This window comes from Cnephaeus nilssonii, assembly GCF_951640355.1.
Source record: "Cnephaeus nilssonii genome assembly, chromosome: 5".
Taxonomy (NCBI): domain Eukaryota; kingdom Metazoa; phylum Chordata; class Mammalia; order Chiroptera; family Vespertilionidae; genus Cnephaeus; species Cnephaeus nilssonii.
In genome coordinates, this window is record NC_137076.1 from 79,776,076 (window position 1) to 79,797,288 (window position 21,213).

A 21,213-nucleotide genomic window follows, 5' to 3' on the forward strand; every position below is an offset into this window, starting at 1 on the left:
ATTTACATTTTCCAGGTGATTATGACTGTTCTTGTGGAAAGTTTCCAGAAGCCTATGCAAGCATGATCTGATTTTCATTTTTACCTGTTTTGCACTCTAGAGGTGCTGAAGCCGCCCTGAGCATTAAATGAGTGTTGGTGCATGCTAAACTTGGGGAGTTTCACTTCTTTAAGTCACCTACACTTCCTGTATTTGGGGTTTTTTTCTTGGGAGGTCTCTTATTTCTGTACCGACCATACTTAATTCTTACCTTATAAGATTAGAAATGAAATAAATACTGCCTGACATAGGGTGGACAGTAAGAAGGCAGTTAGTTATATGGCTTATATTTGTGCAGAAATCCTTGAACTGTAGGAAGCCACTTAATTTTCTTCACATCTATCTTCACCTCCAATTGATTTTACTACATAAAGGTCTCAGCTATTGTGTTTGGTCTTATATCTTATACTAGGTACTTGACACCTAACTTCAGTTACTTGTGATTTTACTTGGTTCTTTCTGATAGTTATAATAGGTCTCATTTTCTAAAGCAGAATACAACTGATTCATCTTTGACTTGTTGACATTGATTTTTGTTTGTTTTTAGTCTTCTCCTGGAACTTAAGCATCATACTATATAGGGTGTATTTTTATTCTTCTGAAAGAAGAACCCATCTATATTTTTACTGAAATTTTGATGTGCTCAGACATCTATCTACCCCTTCAATTGAAATGTTTTTAAATTTAGTATGAAATTCCCTTTAATAGTTAAACTTTAGCATGAAAGATTACTTTTTAAATATCTATATGCAGGCTCTGCATACATCTGGAATCTGTTTTAAGATATATAATAAATTCCTTGTAAGTTTGAGATCTTAAATGTTTTTTTTTTTTTATCAACATGATGCATAAGTTTTTTTTCTTTAAAAAACGGCATCTACTTAAAGGGATTTATGACTAAAATTGCTTATTTTTCTACAGAGTTGTCTGCTGGTTCTCAGCTTGAAGAAGATTCTACAGTCCTTATTGATCCTTTTTCTTGGCGTTACCATTTTTTGAAGCACAGTTAATCTAGTTTTCTAGTTTGAGCTTTCTTTTTGGCCATCTTAAAAAAAATTTTTTTTTTAATCTATAAACTAGCCAAGAGATAGTTCTACAATGTCCAAGTCATTCCAGCAGTCATCTCTCGGTAGGGACACGCAGGGTCATGGGCGTGACCTGTCTGCAGCAGGAATAGGCCTTCTTGCTGCTGCTACCCAGTCTTTAAGTATGCCAGCATCTCTTGGAAGGATGAACCAGGGTACTGCACGCCTTGCTAGTTTAATGAATCTTGGAATGAGTTCTTCATTGAATCAACAAGGAGCTCATAGTGCACTGTCTTCTGCTAGTACTTCTTCCCATAATTTGCAGTCTATATTTAACATTGGAAGTAGAGGTCCACTCCCTTTGTCTTCTCAACACCGTGGAGATGCAGACCAGGCCAGTAACATTTTGGCCAGTTTTGGTCTATCTGCTAGAGACTTAGATGAACTGAGTCGTTATCCAGAGGACAAGATAACTCCTGAGAATTTGCCCCAAATCCTTCTACAACTTAAAAGGAGGAGAACTGAAGAAGGCCCTACATTGAGTTATGGTAGAGATGGCAGATCTGCTACACGGGAGCCACCATACAGAGTACCTAGGGATGATTGGGAAGAAAAAAGGCACTTTAGAAGAGATAGTTTTGATGATCGTGGGCCTAGTCTCAACCCAGTGCTTGATTATGACCATGGAAGTCGTTCTCAAGAATCTGGTTATTATGACAGAATGGATTATGAAGATGACAGATTAAGAGATGGAGAAAGGTGTAGGGATGATTCTTTTTTTGGTGAGACCTCGCATAACTATCATAAATTTGACAGTGATTATGAGAGAATGGGACGTGGTCCTGGCCCCTTACAAGAGAGATCTCTCTTTGAGAAAAAGAGGGGCGCTCCTCCAAGTAGCAATATTGAAGACTTCCATGGACTCTTACCGAAGGGTTATCCCCATCTGTGCTCTATATGTGATTTGCCAGTTCATTCTAATAAGGTGAGTTAATACAACAGATGCTTCTAATTTCTTGTACATTGTAGTGTCTATTCTGTATTTACCTATATCTTTTACTCTAATTCTGAAGTCTGGTGACACTGAGTTGATCAAGAATTTTTATACTTTTGAGAACACTTTATTTGGAAGGTAATTGGTTTTTGAGCATTTTAAACCAGGGCTTTACATTAATACAATCTGCTGAGATTACTTCTGGCCACAAAACTGTCATCCACTGGGATTATCTTGTTGGTTTTTGGCATCAGTATAATCTTCTTATTCATATTTAAGCAGTTTTTTGTCTGCTTTGTTGAATTGTTTTAAGTATTTTTATTTTTTTTTGCAGTCAATATGCTCTGCCATTCAGGATGCTAGATTTTAGCTCTCCATCTGTCTTGATTTCGGATTTGTATGTAGTAAAGATGGATTCTTGAACGATTCTCTTTTTTTCCTTATCTGTGGCAATAGGGAAAGAGTTAATGTAGAGCCCTGGTGTTTGTTTCAGTATGTTTTATATTTTAGATTAGTTCATTCTTCCTTTTTTAATTTCCCTTTAACACAAACTCTCATACTATAACTGAAATTTTTCATCATTTTTTTTCTCCTTTTCCACAACTTTCTTAAACATACTTCAAAACTCACTTTTTATTATCCCATATTGCATCTATCCCTTTAGAGACTTGGAAAAATCAATTATTGCAGTATCCTGCTCTGTGCTCCTCATAAACATATTCTTTTTCTGACTTAGGCTTAGACTTCTGGTATAGTCATTTGAACAAATATATATATATATCTTGATTCTCCTTTGCTTTAATTATCACATCTGGCAAAATGGGAACTTTTACAAAATGCTCTTTTAAATATGTTGTCTTTTTCTCTTTCGATGTTTAGATTTTACTTGTTCTCTGATGATTATTTTTTTCAATATACAGTGCAGTTGACTTAAAGTCAACAACACGACCATCCGTTTTTCCTGATGTGGTGTATAGTTCATTTCTATTTAACTGGGATATGTTGCCATGAAATTGATGGTTACTGTTACATAGGGTTTTTTATTTACAGTAACATCTGGAAAGGTCATTTTCTTTTCATAACAATTCCTTAACTAAATCATAGATTATTAGAGATTTTGTTTAAGTACACAAATATTTGAATCTATACCAAAATAGATTAACATTAAATGCTAAATTTCAATTTATAGATCAATTTTCATTTAAGATATAGAACTTCAAACTCATGGAAATTTGATAGGTGATTTGGCTGTTGTCCTTTTTCAAATTTGTTGGCAAATACTAAGAATATAATATGGGATGTAATTTTTGTTCAGTACTGAGCTTCAAGTTCTAGGTCTGAAGGGAGTTTACTTAATGAAAAAGTCCATTAAACTTTGGTGACACAAAATGTTTTCATTACTCCTTGCCTTTGCCTTTTTGCAGTAATGGCAATATTGACCGATGTTTTCAGGTAGGATCTCTAAATTCCAAGGAAAATCACTAGTTACATATCTCAAATGAAAGTGATTTGAAGGGACTTAACATCTTTGTTACTGGAGTCATAAATCAAAACCTGTTGTTAGAAGTCTCCTTTTGACTGAGCAGTAATTTGACCTTGTTGCTTGCACATAGAAAACCAATTGAGTAAAGGAACACAAAAGGAAACCACAGGATGACCTGAATCAGAAAAGTTTCTGTTTTATATATAGAATTATTTTTTCTCCAAATTTTGCTACCTCTAGTTCCTAAACAGTGATATTAATAACTAATAGTAAATGGGGTCTAAACGAACAAAAGAACAGTTTAAAAATATTTGGTGAAACTTTGGGTTCAAGAGTAAGATACCCTAACTCTAGTGCAAGAGGTACTTTTAACCTGTAAAAATGCTTAGGTCCTAGCTAGTTTTGGTTTTCTGACAATATTGGGAATATTTAAGAACTAGTTTAGAGATCCTTTGATTGCTTGATTTACAAAATTTATATTTGTAATTTGGACCAATTTTAAGAAGTGTAACCACCTAAATTCTCAATGTAGAGTTTCCTTAACATCGCTGATGTTTTTGGGTACCTGCATTATTGAAAAAAATAAATTTTTACATTTAGCAGTGGTTCTTAACTCTTTTGATAGCTGATGTAGAAACCATGACTTCAGAGAAAATTCCTGGGGTGAAAATAGATAATGAAATTTTTAAAAATATTTAATCCTGCTCTCTGGTATTGCTGCATAACTTGGAAAATCTGTTCTTTTCACTTAATGTGGTAACGTTAAATAACATACATGGTCAAAACGTCTTAGTATGAAATAAGAAACTTAGGGGAAAAAACATCATCTAATTTGTCATCATTATTTTTTATATTTTAAGTGACTTTCAGTGATGGTATTGCTTTTCTTTCCTTCAAGGTCATTTTAGAGCATCAGATTGCTTTTCTATACAACCTTAAATTCCTTTTACTTAAAGAAAACTGCCCTTTCACTGTCTTGTCACTTGAGTTCATATTTTTCCTTTTAGTATTATTCTAGAAGCCCTTACGTTATTCTTTATTCTGCCATTCCAAAAGTGCTTCTCCAAATTATCCTTTCTTTATATAACTTGGTTTTCCTACAGAACTTCTGAATTCAAAAAGTGAATCCTTATTCTTTTTTAATCTGATATGAGAGTTACCTCAATGTAGAATCCAAGGATTTATAAGTTTTTTAAAAACCCTTTGACTCTTAATCCTCACTTTAAACCAAACAGTAAAAGATCAGATGTGGTAGTGCAGATTAGTAATGTATGGGTTTGGGGAGGTTTGTAACTGATTCTTTGATCTTGGCCTTCCTTCTAGTACTTGAGTACCTTGAAAGATCAGCCACACTTAGTGTAAGTTTGAACCTTTTAAAGGGCATGGGGTGTTGGATATAAATAATTTCTGTTCAACTAGATACCCTTTCCCTCTCCAATGAATTAGAAGCATGCCTTAATAGGGTAACTTAACTCCTCTCCCAACACACTACTTTTCAAGGATATTATATAAATAAAATCTGAGGATATTTTTAGTTCCGAACATTCTAAATTATTTGTTGAATCCCTCTTCTGTTTTTTATCAACTTTACCTATGGTGCCTCTTGCTTACAGCCATTTTAAAAGTGGCCTCGAACAAGTCAATGGTCTGTTGCTTTTCCTGTAAAACCCTTTTATATCCCAAATAATCTAGTTGTAGAGCCAGCTGGAGAGATCTCTTTGAATTCCTTATTGATAGCCATTATTCAAAAGACAAATCTGGATTTGAGAGATAGCTCTTCAAGTTCTGAGAAATGCCATTCTGTTTGGACGTATTTCATCTTGGTTATCTCATGGGATTTTAGTTAATTCTATTAGGAATGTTTGTAAACTTGTAAGATAAATCAGTTTTTTAAATTTAGGATCCTGTTTATAAAAACAATTCTAAAGCTTTTCAAAGTTATCTCTTGTAAATTTGGTTCTTTGTTTTAATTTAGCTCGTGAGAGCCTTTTTTAAAACATTGCCTGACCATGTTTTATATTCCAAATATTGCATTAGGTAGGGTGGATGTTATAAAAGTTGTCGCCTCATTTTGTGAAACAATCATACTCATAAAACAGGAGTTGTAAAACAAGATAGCATTCATTAGCAATGTAACAATGTTTCACTTTCTGAGCACTTTCTATGTGCCTGGCAATAAGCAGTTTATCTTTATTTAGTTTGCTTTTTATAAAACCATACGAGAATATTGAATCACAGTGAATTGTTTTGTATCAGAGATTCACATCTAGCAAGTGACACCTTGGAAATAGAACCAGGCAGTGTCGCAGCAGAGCCTACTTTTCCTAACAACTCTTTTATATTACTTAAAACATTAATCATTTACTTATTTTAACTAAAGAAAAGAACATTTATTTGCATAAAATAGAAAAGTTAATCCCTTTAAATTTGAAATAAATACAAAGGAGCAAATATTGGCCAAATGCAACGTTTCCCTCCTTTAAAAGTTGGGAACTGGCATTGAAATTTGCTTTATTTTTGGGAAATATAATGGGAACTTAGATTTTGGGTAAATGGGGAATATGTTCTAGAAAAGCCATTTCTGTTGAATCATCTTAGCTTTTTGTTTGTAATATACTTGGGTCATATCTCAAAGGCTAGATGAAATTAAAGCTTTCATTTTTAACTAATTGTTCACATTTAAAACATATTTTCTAGAGAAGTAGATATAAGCGTGGATGTTTTGTCATATTTAGAGTACTATAAAAAACCAATTATAATATATGACATGAATAATTTAGTTCTAGAGCAGAAATTATATCCAGCTAATCTCAAGCAAGGTCAGTTACTATTCTTGATCTTTATTAACTCTATATCTTTTCCCTGTCAGGCCTATTAATATGTTAACCAAGTTATCCAGTTTTTCCAAGAGTGTGCATGTCGTATTTGAGGGCAGGATCAAGATATTCAGAGAAAATATTTTAAATTCAGTGCGATTAGTGAATGTGCAGGTGTTCGTACAGCCTGTGATACTGCATATAAATTAACATCCTAGAGTTTGGTTCAAATGAAAATATTTTAGCTTTATATTTGTTAATTCTACGAATTTACTTTGCTGCAGGAGTGGAGTCAACATATCAATGGAGCAAGTCACAGTCGTCGATGCCAGCTGCTGCTTGAAATGTAGGAGTTTGAAATACCTTTAAAGCATCCTTAATCATGAATTGGAAACAATCATTGATTGGTTTGGGGAGTTGGTCAATTACTTGTTGTAATATCCACATTGTTATTACTGCATAGGCAATGTTTAGATCTGTGATCTTATATGGAATATTAGATGCAGTGATAATGATACTTTTGTTACTTAATATTTCTAGTGTAAATAAACACTGGTCTTTTTATACAAATTAAGAGAATTTTTAATAGACTTAAGATAGCTTTTGATACATAGAGTATTTCAGTAACAACACATGCTCTAAAAATACTGAATATACAAAGAAAGGGAAAGTTGATAAAAGTCACAATTTAGTTGTTAAGCAAAAACTTTCAGGATGTATTATTTGGTTTTGGCATACATTTGTTTCTGAGTTTAAACTAGAATAAAATTGATTTCATGGAGAATCTCCCTGCCTAAGCAGCACACATAATACCCATTGTTCACTGGTGTTGAAATTTTCACATATGCCTACCTCTGTTGGGGCTGTCCTTTATAGTGTGTTCTTGGTACTTATATAGGAGAAGCAAAACCTGTGTGGTTGGTCCTCATTTCCTTATATAGCCCATATTTCTAATTCCTCATACAGCATTGATTCTATTTAAGACTTAGCAAATACAGGGAAAAAAGTCAACATTAATTACTTATATTTTCAAGCAGTACAGAACAAATTTATTTTCATTCCTTTGTATTAATTTGTATTTTTGAAGTTTTTCTTTGGGAAATATCAATATATGGCATGTTTTAAACTGTAATATTTTTAACACTTAGACTTTCATATAACTTCACTAATAAGTAACCTATTTTAAAGGCCAAACAAGGCTATTTTGTGAAAAGGACAGTTTTATTTTAAAGTTAATTTTCTGGTCTTTTTAAAGCTACCCAGAATGGAACCCTGACAATGATACAGGACACACAATGTAAGTTAAAAATTTTAAGCTATTGTTTGTAAAGAAGATCAATGTAAGGAATTCAGGTTAAACTTTCAAAATATTTTGTGACTATTTTTTATTGAATGTGAGGGCAAAGTCACTGTGGGTAAATTTTATTTTTTATAATTTTAATGTTGATTAAAAAGATCATTTTAATGAAGTCAATTTATCATTTCTTTTCACTTTTCTGGTGTCTTTTGTGTCTGTCATGTTAATAAAAAGTTTTTGCTGCCCTAGCTGGTTTGGTTCAGTGGATAGAGTGTGGGCCTGCGGACTGAAGGGTCCTGGGTTCAGTTCCAGTACTGTGGGTGAATTTTCAGAAACTATTTTATATAGTAATTTTTATTGTATTGCTATTAAGAATTTTCTTCATTGCTTCACACATAAATGCCCCCAAAGATTAGAATCATAGCTATATAGGGGTTGTTTTAATAATGAATTTTAATTATTTCTGGTGGGCATCTTTATCATGCTTATTATATTTATGTCTTCACATTACTAGGGGTGATCCCTTCATGTTGCAACAATCTACAAATCCAGCGCCAGGAATTTTGGGGCCTCCACCTCCCTCGTTTCATCTTGGGGGACCAGCAGTTGGACCAAGAGGAAATCTGGGTGATTATAAAATTTATGTTATTCCCTAAGAGGTTTTACTATAAAAATAAACTGAGTATGGGCAAAAGAAGACTCATTAAACTGTTATTAAAAAATAACATTGCATGAAAAGACATGGTGCTCATATTTGTAATATCTTTTTAGTGTTTGAAAGCTGTTCGTTTTTCAATTGAAATAGCCTATTATAGCAAGTATATTTATTACAAGAATGAAAAAAGTACTTTTTCCCCCATAAAGGTGCTGGAAATGGGAACCTGCAAGGACCAAGACACATGCAAAAAGGCAGAGTGGTCAGTAACACAACTCTTGCTTTTACTATAATTAGTGTTTTATGAATGTGATATGCTAATTGAATGTGTCATAGTCCTTTCTATTGAAAGACTGCTATAGTTTGAAAGCCATTAGGCTTTTCTATTACTTTGATAAGAGTTCATCTTTAATGTGCCTATAGTTCAGAAGTCTCATCTTGATTCAGGGTCTTAACTTTCCTCTCCAGTAATGTTTATAGTATTCAATTTAAAAATCAGTGCAGAGACTGTTCTCTGAAACTTTGAGATCCTTCCCCACTGACATATGATTTCCTGTATAGTTTTTAAATTCCCTAGAATGTTATATGAGTTGTTATTTTAAACTAGAGGCCCGATGCATGAAATACGTGCATGGGTAAGGTTCCTAGGCCTGGCCAGCTATCAGAGCTATCTGTGAGGCCGCTGCTGCCAGTCGCTTCCCTCTGCGGGATAATTGGGGGGTTGGGGGGGACTTGTTGGCACCCACCTTGGCTGGCCTGTGGCCTGCGGGCTGGAGGCAGCTCCTGCGTTAAGCGTCTGCCCCCTGGTAGTTAGTGTGCATCATAGTGACGGGTTGATTTGCATATTGGGCTTTTATTATATAGGATACTTAATCTGTTCTGGTTAACATTAGACTAGACTATAAAATTTGTATGCATAACTTGTTTCATATTGCTTTTAAAGAGATTTATTGACTTGATTCTCTTTCCCAATGGATAGGAAACTAGCCGAGTTGTTCACATCATGGATTTCCAGCGAGGGAAAAACTTGAGATATCAATTATTACAGCTGGTGGAACCATTTGGAGTCATTTCAAATCATCTGATTTTAAATAAAATTAATGAGGTATGAGTTTAAAATAAGTATAGTATTTATTCATCATTAATATATTTCCTAAAGAGATTATTACATGGTTTTGTATTAGAAAAATAACTCAATGTAATCTTTTTTTTCTTTAAAATATTTTTATTGATTTCATAGAATAAGGGAGAGGGCAAGAGAGGTAGAAACATCAATGATGAGAGAGAATCTTGATTAGCTGCCTCCTGCACACCCCTTACCGGGGATTGAGCCTGCAACCCGGCATGTGCCCTTGACCGGAATCAAACCCAGGACCGTTCAGTCCATAGGCCGACACTCTATCCACTGAGCCAAACCAGCTAGGGCTCAATGTAATCTTAAATCATCAATATGGAATGAAGGAGATGAAAAGCCAATAGTTGAAGTATGTTAATATTTGTCTTAATGAATATCAATGTGTTCTTTAAATAAAAGAACATATAATAAAATCATTTTTACTATAGGCTGTAATCAAGACAAGTTCTTATGGCATCTCATCAATGTTATAATGAAACATTATTCAAGGACCTGTTCTAATACTAAATTCTAGTATTAATAGATAATTAGTGAGTTTATAAATTTAGATTCTTGAGCAGTAAATTGTCATTATTAATTAAATTATTTTAATGGCTGTAAATGGATAAATCTTTGGAAAGTCACTTAAAACTTTTACCAAAATCATGCCAGATCATTATTTCAGGTCCAGTAGGCATAAGTGATAGTTCTGTGCCATGAAGATAAGATCTGGGACAACCTTTAAAAAACACACAGAACAGCAAGCTAGCAGTGTTGGTTTTTCTGCTTTTAGATTCTTGAAAGTATTTTTTATTTAATGATTAAATATGTCTGGAAAGACTTTGAACAATGTTTGTTTGAAATAGTTTTGTTTTTTATGTTTGCAATTTCAGGCATTTATTGAAATGGCAACCACAGAAGATGCTCAGGCTGCAGTGGATTATTATACAACCACACCAGCATTAGTATTTGGCAAGCCAGTGAGAGTCCATTTATCCCAGAAGTATAAAAGAATAAAGGTAAATATCTTTTTTTTTTTCAGATTTATATTGCCACTCGTTTATTGTATCATTTGTTAACTTTAGCTACTTTAAATTGTTGCTAATAACTAGGATAATAGTAACTAATAATTATAGTGTACCTACCAACATTTGACATGCCCTTTTTTCCTATTTATTAAATTAAAGAAACCAGAAGGGAAACCAGACCAGAAGTTTGATCAGAAGCAGGAGCTTGGACGTGTGATACATCTCAGCAACTTACCTCATTCTGGCTATTCTGACAGTGCTGTCCTTAAGCTTGCTGAGCCTTATGGGAAAATAAAGAATTATATACTGATGAGGATGAAAAGTCAGGTAATATACATGTAGAGGTTTTGAAAAAGACTATTCCTTAAAGTGCTTTAATATTTGTGTGTGTGTGTGTGTGTGTGTGTGTGTGTGTGTGTGTGTGTGTGTCTGTGTATCCTCATTTTAAGTAAAAAAAGCACAGGGAAGTAATTTTCTTCTCATAGATTAATTTTTTTAGCCACACAATGATATTTTCTTCCACATTGAAGTAGATGCATAAGGTAAAGCATTGAATAAATGTGGAAAGTAAAGCTCTCTTTTGCTCAGGCTAGTAACACCATTTGTGTCCAGGGTTTGCTTCCAAAAATCTTCCTATGTGTAGGTATTCATTCTCCCTTTTTTTTCTCTCTCTTGTTGTTACTTTAATTAGGATACTGTTGTTTTCTACATTATACATGATTTTTTAAAATTTTGTTTGCTCATTTATTTGTTGAACTGATTGGTGTATCATCTGATATTTTTCTTTAAAAAACATTCTTGTTTCAGAGAGACAAATAGAAACATTGATTGGCTGCCTCCTGCATGTCTCCTACTGGGGATTGAGCCTGCAACCTGGGCATGTGCCCTGACCAGGAATCAAACCCAGCTACCTCCTGGGTATGGTGCTCAACCAACTGAGTCACAATGGCTGGGTTAATAGTTCCTTCCTTCCTTCCTTCCTTCCTTCCTTCCTTCCTTCCTTCCTTCCTTCCTTCCTTCCTTCCTCCCTCCCTCCCTCCCTCCCTCCCTCCCTCCCTCCCTCCCTTTTAATTTTTTACAGAGGGGAAGGGAGAGGGATAGAGAGTTAGAAACATCGATCAGCTGCCTCCTGCACACCCCCTACTGGGAATGTGCCCACAACCAAGGTATATGCCCTTGAATGGAATCAAACCTGGGACCCTTCGGTCCGCAGGCCGACACTCTATCAACTGAGCCAAACCAGTTAGGGCAATAGTTACTTTCTTTAATAGCATTCTGAGTTTATATCCTTTCAGACTTCTTTAATTTTTTTTTCTTTTCTTACAGAATTTCATTAATATCTACTAAACTTATTACTTTTTTGCGGGAAGCCTGTATATAGGTAGTTTTATATTTGGTCCTACTTTGTAAATCTGACAAGTTGTCTCTCTTTTATTGGGTGACTCTTAACTCTTACCAATGTCTCTGTGTGTGCTAAAGATAAATTTTCCTAACAAGTGGATAGAAAGAATAGTAAGCACCATATTATATACAATTCTCTAAGAAATAATCTTCTTTCTAACTTTTTAAGGCCTTTATTGAGATGGAGACCAGAGAAGATGCTATGGCAATGGTTGACCACTGTTTGAAAAAGGCCCTTTGGTTTCAGGGGAGATGTGTGAAAGTTGACCTGTCTGAAAAATACAAAAAATTGGTACTAAGGGTATGTAGTACTTGATTTGTCTTAATTAAGAATGTAGGGTTTAGTAATTGAAAGAAAGCAACCTCTTCTTTTTTTTCTGATCTTCCTTAGTAGCAGAAGTTTTCGATTTGGTGTTCTGTAAAAGCACCTGGATTCTTTGAACAAAGTTCTGCTACTAAAATGTTTATTATCCACTGATTGATTGAAATGTTGATTGTAAAAAACTCCTGACTAAAGTTACCTTAAATTCCTAGGTATGTTCATAGGGATTGAATAAGCTTAGTTAGTTATATGAAGGATGGTCATCATTTATTAATTGGAAAATTTATGTATTCTGCAAGTGAATGTTTTAATATGTTAATCTAACACAAAATTTTGTCTTTTTAGATTCCTAACAGAGGCATTGACTTGCTGAAAAAAGATAAATCCCGGTAATTTCATTTTGTGTGTGTGTTATAAATAATAGTATATTGAACTATTGTTTTCCAACTCAGAGTTAATTGATGTATATCTTCCTGATTTCAGAAAAAGATCTTATTCTCCAGATGGCAAAGAATCTCCAACCGATAAGAAATCCAAAACTGATGGTTCCCAGAAGACTGAAGGTACAACTGAAGGTAAAGAACAAGAAGAAAAGTCAGGTGAAGATGGTGAGAAAGATACAAAAGATGACCAGGCAGAACAAGAACCCAGCATGCTTCTAGAATCTGAAGATGAACTACTGGTAGATGAAGAAGAAGCAGCAGCACTACTAGAAAGTGGCAGTTCAGTGGGAGATGAGACAGATCTTGCTAATTTAGGTGATGTGACTTCTGATGGGAAAAAGGAACCTTCAGACAAAGCTGTGAAAAAAGATGGAAATTCGAGTGCTTCAGCTGCAAAGAAGAAGCTTAAAAAGGTAAAGGAAGATTGTATTGACCTGCTTTAATAGAAAACTAGATCAGATAAATGTTTCAAATTACTTACCATAGCAGGATCAGATTAAAGAGATTTATATCAGAAAAAAATCAGGTGTGAACTATAATACAGTCATTTAAGTGTAAACTCTGCAATAATTGGATTAAATAGGACCTCTTAAAATTGCCCAAAAATGTCAATGCAAAAAGAGGACTTCTTAGTAATGAAGGGAAAATACTTAAAACTATATATACTTATACATTGTAAGTACTTTTAGGCAGCTGTATAGTTCAGCTTGTTTTTTAAAAGATGGGATATGATTATGCAATAAATTAACTGACCAAAAGATGATTAAAACATTTCCCACTCATTAAAAAATTGTTTAACTTAAAAACTCTTCCTATACGAGAAATGTAAGTTTGATCAGATATTTCAATAACTTTTAAAATATTTTTCTTAGAAAAGATGTTACAAATAGCATAGAAGATGAATATGAATATAAAAATATGTACATGATACAAGGAACAATAAAGCAAAGACCCATATATACTAAGGATAGGAGCATTAAAATGCCTTTGAAGCCATTTAGGTTAAATGGTTCTTGAGCCCTGGCCAAGTAGCTCAGTTGGTTGGAGTGTGGTCCTGAGGCCAAGGTTGCAGGTTCAATCACCAGTCAGGGCACATAGAAGACTCAACCAATGAATGCATACATGAGTGGGACAACAAATCTATGTTTTTCTACTCGCCTGCCTTCCCCCCCTCCCTCTCTTCCTTTTTCTAAAAATCAACAAATAAACATTTTTTATGTAATAAAAGGCTAATAGGCAAATCGACCAAACTGCAGAAGTGCCGGTCGCTATGACGTGCACTAGTGGTCAGTGCGCTGCCACAGGGGGAGACTGCTCAGCCAGAAGCCCTGAGCCCAGGCTGGCGAGCACAGCGGTGGTGGCGGGGAGCGGGCCTAAGCTGTCAGTTGGAGGGCTTTCCAACTTCGAGAGGGAGCAGGCCAGGCTGAGGGGACACCCCCACCCATCCCCCCATCCCTGTGCAGGAATTGTGTTCACCGGACCTATAGTTTTTTAATAAAGGGTTTTAAAATGAGATTTTTGTAATGCTATTCTATGGTTTCTTTCTAAACAACATTCAAAGAAATTTTTGTGTAGTTAATCCTCACGTGAGGATATTTTTCCATTGATTTTTAGGGAGAGTGGAAGAGAGAGGGAAAGACAGAGAGAAATATCAATGTGAGAGAAACACATCAATTGGTTGTGTCCTGCACTAGCCCTTGAGCAGAATCGAACCTGTGACCCTATCCACTGAGCCAAACCAGCTAGGACCAACTATTAGAAATTTTTACCTCTAGCCTCTTAAAGAGCTTGTGATTATTGAGCATTTATTGCATCCTATAAATTTTTCTAAGCTCTTTGTATATGTTAATTAACTTAATCCTCACAGTAACATTATGCAACAGATGCCTTTATTATCATTATTCCTATCTCATGAATGAGGAAATTGAGGCATGAATGAGGAAATTGAGTTCATTAGTTGTCCATGACCATACTGCTTGTAAGTGGTCAAGCCAAAATTTAAGCCTAGGCCATCATGCTCCAGAGCTTGATTTTTTTTTTTTAAGCTGCTACACTGTTTTAGACTGGGTATTCTCTAAAAAAAACAGTTGTGTCACAAGATACTATTTTCCAAAGGACATCATTAAGTTATTTATAACTAATCAGTTATTTGATACACCATGCACAGGTAGGGTCCCGAGGCCTGGCCAGCGATCAGGGCCAATCGGGGCCTTCCTGCTGCCAGCCGGGGCCTCCCTTTATTCCACACCGCCTCCTGGTGGTCAAGGCACGTCATAGCAAGCAATTGAACTCCCAGTCGAACTCCAGAGGGGGATACTTTGCATATTAGCCTTATCCTATCTAATAATAGAGTAATATGCAAATAATCATCACTCCGCTACGCCCACGATTGGGCAGCGGGAGGCTGGGGGGCGGGACTCGGGGTGGCCTATCCAGCCATTGAGAGGCGCAGGGGGCGGATCCATTGTCACTGAGGGAAGACCCCTCAGCGTTCGCGGGTCCGAGTGGTGGCGGCTGTGGCGGCAGCGGCGCCTGGACCCGCCTCCACCTGCACTGGGGGAGGGCGCTTCAAGGGCCAAAGAGGGAGGCAGGGCCAGACCCCAGCAGCTGCAGCTGCTGTGGTGCCCCGGGAGGCAAGCAGGGCTGGACAGGCAACCTCAGGGTGGGCCTGGGGGTGGGTCCAGTGGCGCAGCTTGACAGCAGACAGCAGGGCCTGCTTGGCCATAGCTGCTGGCGACCCCCAACAGGCAAGTGGGCCTGCAGGCAGCACCCAGCAGGGCTTGCTTGCCCATTGCTATGGTGTGGAGCAGGCAAGCCCCGCAGAGAGCAGAGAACCACAGGGAGCCGGGCCTAAGCCGTCAGCAGGACATGCCCTGAGGGCTCTCGGATTGGAGAGGGTACAGGTCGGACTGAGGGACGCCCTCCCCCCGTGCATGAATTTCATGCACCAGGCCTCTAGTATATATATATAGATTCCCTAGAAGTATAAAAGTCTCCAAATACTTAGAATATGAATAGCCTCATATAATTTTTTTTTTTTTGCTTTCCATATAAGGCAAGCCTTCAATTATTTAGTTTTAAAACAAGCTACGTTTTTTAAAATAAGTGATTTTTAGGGGGGAAAAGTCAGTATTTTGAGAGAATGAATAAAGACAAAGACGCTATCCCTCTCCCTTTAAGTAAAGCAAATGGAAGGGATGCTGCAGGATAATTGTTGCAGAGTAAATTTGTCTTTCTTAACAGCGTCGTTTCCCAGGGAATATGGAAGGTTTTGTCACTCTAGATGAGGTTGGTGATGAGGAAGATTCGGAACTTCAGAAACTTCGTAAATCGGGCATGGCATTTAAATCTGGTGACAAAAATGATGATGGTTTGGTTGAAATTAAGGTGGACAAGATCGAGGAACTTGATCAAGAAAATGAAGCAGCGTTGGAAAATGGAATTAAAAATGAGGAAAATATGGAACCAGGTGCTGAATCTGCTGAGAATGCTGATGATCCCAACAAAGATACAAATGAGAATGCAGATGGCCAAAGTGATGAAAACAAGGAGGACTATACAATCCCAGATGAGTATAGAATTGGACCATATCAACCCAATGTTCCTGTTGGTGAGATTTAAGGCTTTGTTCTTCCCCTCTCACCCTTCCCAAACTCTTATATAAGATTTTTAAATTGGTCTTACATAAGCTCTGATAGCATTTTAAATTTATTTCTGTATAGAACAATTTGTTAATCATAATTGATTTTTTTTTTCTTACACAAGTCTCCTGATTTTGTATTATCTTTTGTTATCATTACAGAAATGTATTCTTAAAGCTTTCTAAGAATTTCACCCTGCTTTTTGTTTTGTTTACCTGTTATGTTTCTGCCTTTTTAAGAGTATGATTAGGTGGGACCTTGAACATCAATTAAACACAACTCTATTAACTAATGTCATTTTTTTGTTGTTGGATTTTGTTTTAGCTTAGGCCATATTGGACTTCTCACACAAAAATAACATTTGAGAACACTAAATTACTCAGTTTACTGAATTTGTAAGAATATATGTTTGTGTTCTAGGTATAGACTATGTGATACCTAAAACAGGGTTTTACTGTAAGCTGTGTTCACTCTTTTATACAAATGAAGAAGTTGCAAAGAATACTCATTGCAGCAGCCTTCCTCATTATCAGAAATTAAAGGTAAGGCTAAATCTGAAAGAGGACAGTTTTTTTGTGAAAACAAATCATGTAAGTTTATGGAAAGTAAAACATGTATAGTACCCTCTGTGGACTCCATGATAACATTTTTCTTATTGATGGGCCATAAGCATTTTAATTCTAGAAACATCTATTCTGCCTCTTTCTATAGTATCTTCCAATTAAATGATAATTTAGTAATTTCTAACCATGTTAAAAAATTTGTAATAAAATTAAATCTGTTTTTAAGTATTCTCAAATGGATGTTGAACTGTAATTTGTCTAATTTAGAAAATACTGGAAGCCTGAAGACCAAGTGACATAAAGCCTTTTCAGCTTTATAAAGTACTGTGTCTTGTCATACTTAATGATTTTTACATTGACTTTATTGTTTACTAATAATGACACTTTCAGTAAGTTTTATGATTAACAGGATACAAAGTTAAAGGGGTAAATGAATAGAGCAAAAAATAGCAATCCAAATTTCTATTTGGATTTTTTTAAAATTCTATTTTATTATTTAAAGTATTACAAATATTAGTACATATGTCTCCTTTCTTTTCCACATTGACCTCCCCCCAGCATCCCTTATCCCCCAGCACGTGCCCTCACGCCCCACCCCCAGTGTCTTGCATCTATTGGTTATGCTTAATACAAGTTCTTCGGTTGATCTCTTAAAGTGGGTATTTTAGTTAGTGGCTTCTTTAAGGACTGAGCAATCAGATGGATAATGGGGGGAAACCCTAAAAGTAGAGGAGTTAAGCACTCATAATTGTAGGTAACTATTCTATAACACAAAACTACAGGAGTAGTTAGTCATCCAACATGTTCTATGCATTGACTAGGATAACATTGAATTTAGGAAACCTAGTTCTTGGCAGTATCACATGTTTTAAATGTGTTCTTTGCTGTGAGTATCTTAAACGTATCTTAAGGATATGAAAAAAGAATGGTGGTTATTTTCAACAGTAGGGACAAATTTATATATTTTATCTGATTAAGCTGTTTGATGGCAGAAACGATATATATTACCTAGATATATAAATATAAAAGTGGTCTCTGGGTACTTGACACTTTATAAAGAATATCATGCTTTCTAATATTTTCTAGCTGTTCTAATTTTCTAGATATTCTATAGGAGGTGGCTCTCTTATTTCCTATTTTAAATGAACTTTGTCAACAAATTGATGTTTCACCCTTTGTCTCTCCCTCTCTCTCAAATTTTAAAAGTGAGAATAAAGAGTACTTTTAAAAATATTATGTAATACAATATCTTGCTAAGGATAAATTACTTGATACTTTCCAAAGTGGTCATTTTTCTTCTTTTTAAGGATATAATGGCTTCTAAACTTCATCAGTTTACAATAACTATACAGTTGATAAATTTCAGCCAAAAGTAAAGAAACTTGATGTTTTACAGTAGATTTCTTTTTTCTTTCTTTCTTTCTTTCTTTCTTTATGTATGTCTTAGCCGATCTTTGGTGTCCAGGAATTCTAGAGGTTACACATCTAATATAGGGGTCAGCAAGCTACTTGCAGCCCAACCACCTTCTTTTATAAATAAAGTTTTCTAGGAACACAGCACAATGATTCATTTAAATATTGTTTATGGCTACTTTTATTATTGTAATGGCATAATTGAATAGTTGAAATAAAGACCAAATGGTTCACAGACCTACAAAATTTACTGCTGGCCCTTGAAGAAAAGGCTGCCCACTTGGTTTACTGGAAGGGGGCATTAAATAAATTCATGTCATTTTAACTAATCTATGTTCTTGGAGTGGTAGCAATTCTTTGTAACTCTGGTCTTGAGATTTTCTCATCTTCATAAATTAATGTTAATTATACATTTGAAATGATTGTCTTTCACATTTCACTTTTTTTTCCCCTATGCCTTATTGTAGTGTCCTGAACCATTTTAGTTTTGTACACTAATAGGAATAACTAAATCTTTAAAATAGTGATAAGATTATAGGTTAAATTACACTCAAATCCCCAAATCTGGATAGACTGTTTTATTTTGGAGTTAATTTGTGTTTCTCTTATATAATTCAACACCTTTAAATTTTTTACTTTTCAGAAATTTCTGAATAAATTGGCAGAAGAACGCAGACAGAAGAAAGAAGCTTAAGATGTGCAAGAAGCTTAACGATTTCAAGGAAAATAATAGTTCTTCGTTTTTAATGTTAACCTTTTTTAAATACAATACTGATAGTTAGAAGAAAACTATTGTACTCTTTTGTTTAGTGGAAAAATAATAGATGTCTGTTCTTGTGTTAAGTGTTATAGCAAAAACACATATACGGTTAAATTAATGAAGAATTTTTGTTTTATCAGAATGGTAACAGACAAGTACTTTGTAGAGACTGACTTCGTAAGCTACTTGAGACAACTTGCACCACTAAAATGATACGTAGAACTATTCAAAGAAATGAAATTTAGTAGTTCTAAGCTTCAAAGAAATGTCAAAACTTTTGATTCCATTCAATAAAGAACAAAACCAGTTGTATTTTTATTACTTTTCATCTGAAACATTCCACCTTTTAATCTGAGCCTTGCAGACTTTTCATTTGGAGTTTGAAGCTTTTTTTTTATTGCATTTCATTTTTTGGTAACTTTATTAACTGAAGTTAGCAATTAAAATACAGGTGCAGTTTTCTTTTAATGTTATGCAGTTGTTTAGGTAATAAGAAATATTAAGTAACTGGCTTTAGATTTTGTAATTTTCCCCCCTAAGTTTCTGCTAGATTTCGTATTCTAGTAGTCAATGTATTTTCAGTGAAATGTAAAAATATTCTCATTCTCTTGGACCAGTATTAATTTCTATAGACCTTATTGCTTGTCACTTGAATCCTGTAGCTGTCATACACCTGGTATAAGCAACATTTGATTTTTGAAGTGTGTAAACCATCTTTTCATATTTTCAAGATGTAATTTTACATTTCTGCATTTAAAAACAGTTTGGCCATAATCTAAACGCACGCTTCTAATCCATATACCTGCACATGTGACCTTTGTGAACAGAAATTTGCATGTATTATCTGTGTTTACTTGTAACTTTCTGGTTATATACTGCTTATATCTGTGGATTCAAGTTTCTGAGGTTAAATACCAATAAAAACTTAGGTCATGTTCATTGGTTATACATGTTTGAAATGTTAACCAATATAATTTGTCAGTTGTGGTTTTTATTTGCTGTTACACTTTTTTGCATGTTTTAACAAATTACTACATTTTAAATCTAAAGTGTTCTGAAGAGTGCTACTAAAGATCTGAGTTTTAAAGTTTTGGTGCTAGTGGATTTCTTGTTCCTGTTACATAACCAAAAAATGGGGCTGTTCGTGGGTTTTTAAAACCTTGGGAGTTTAAAATGCTAAAGACGAAGAAATAGCAAACACTGGTGTTTAGACATGCTTATTTAATAGTCAAATTGGAAATAACATGTAATAGCAAGAATTAGTTGTAGCAGCCTCTTAAAATATGTTAGGATTCTTGGTTTTCAGGATTATCTGTTCTCAATTTTATTTTTTAATTTAAAAAATAACTTACAAATTCTGTTTGAAACACTTAGGTCCAGGTATATCAAAGGATATATCAAATAGTTGGATACAATTTTATGTTCTTTGAAGGTCAGATGATAATTTTTTAATGTAACATGCACAAAAAAATCCTTGCCAGTTTACTTGTGCAGTTTAATTTTGGCCTTTACTAACTACCCAATTTTATTTAATTCTGACTTGTAACTAACAGCAACAACACAAAGTTTTATGTGTTCAACAGCATTCCTAATTGTTTTGTCAATAATAGCTTTTTTCCCAGAGGTCCTACTTTGTCAGTGTACCAAGTTATAGAAAAGAACATTTAGTATTTTTGTAGTATTTAGAAAGCAGAACATCTCATTAACTGATAGTGATAAATAAACCTGTAACAGCTATTTCTCATATTATGGCAAACCTTTATTTAGCAGTGTTTCTACTCAAACTTGCTGTAAAGTTTAAAAACATTTTTTCCACCTCAATTTTAGCCTTTAGTTTAATCTTAAGTTAATTCTTTTGAGGGAAACTCTTGGGAGCACCTATTCATTATTATGGCAGGTATTATTAAGGTTGTAAAAGCGGGAAGAATATACAAATTTTAATCTGGCTTTGTCCGCAGTTGATTTTTGGTGTCTTCAAACAGTAAAATAGGCCCTAGCCAGTTTTGCTCAGTGGATAGAGCGTTGGCCTGTGGACTGAAAGGTCCCAGGTTCGATTCCGGTCAAGGGCATGTGCCTTGGTTGCGGGCACATCCCCGGTGGGAGGTGTGCAGGAGGCAGCTGACTGATGTTTCTCTCTCATCAATGTTTCTAACTCTTTATCCTTCTCCCTTCCTCTTTGTAAAAAAGCAATAAAATAGACTTTAAAAATAAATAAACAG

At 34.9% G+C, this 21,213-nt stretch overlaps 1 protein-coding gene across 17 annotated transcripts in view; it reads left to right on the forward strand.

Annotated features, from left to right (window-relative positions):
* Positions 1-19,969, forward strand: part of MATR3 (matrin 3) — a 51,174-nt gene extending 31,205 nt beyond the window's left edge. For 8 of the 17 annotated variants that reach the window (XM_079770848.1, XM_079770853.1, XM_079770839.1 and 5 more), the window contains 14 exons: positions 961-2,049; positions 6,642-6,703; positions 7,613-7,654; positions 8,169-8,281; positions 8,519-8,571; positions 9,289-9,414; positions 10,317-10,442; positions 10,611-10,778; positions 12,022-12,153; positions 12,520-12,563; positions 12,658-13,030; positions 15,861-16,227; positions 16,679-16,800; positions 18,878-19,969. In XM_079770848.1, the coding sequence (XP_079626974.1) occupies positions 1,138-2,049; positions 6,642-6,703; positions 7,613-7,654; positions 8,169-8,281; positions 8,519-8,571; positions 9,289-9,414; positions 10,317-10,442; positions 10,611-10,778; positions 12,022-12,153; positions 12,520-12,563; positions 12,658-13,030; positions 15,861-16,227; positions 16,679-16,800; positions 18,878-18,928 (2,691 nt within the window). In that variant the 5' untranslated portion in view covers positions 961-1,137 and the 3' untranslated portion in view covers positions 18,929-19,969. The remainder of the gene's footprint in view (positions 1-960; positions 2,050-6,641; positions 6,704-7,612; positions 7,655-8,168; positions 8,282-8,518; positions 8,572-9,288; positions 9,415-10,316; positions 10,443-10,610; positions 10,779-12,021; positions 12,154-12,519; positions 12,564-12,657; positions 13,031-15,860; positions 16,228-16,678; positions 16,801-18,877) is intronic. The other 9 variants (XM_079770844.1, XM_079770841.1, XM_079770840.1 and 6 more) reach the window with 3 other exon arrangements.
* The last annotated feature ends 1,244 nt before the right edge of the window (positions 19,970-21,213 follow it).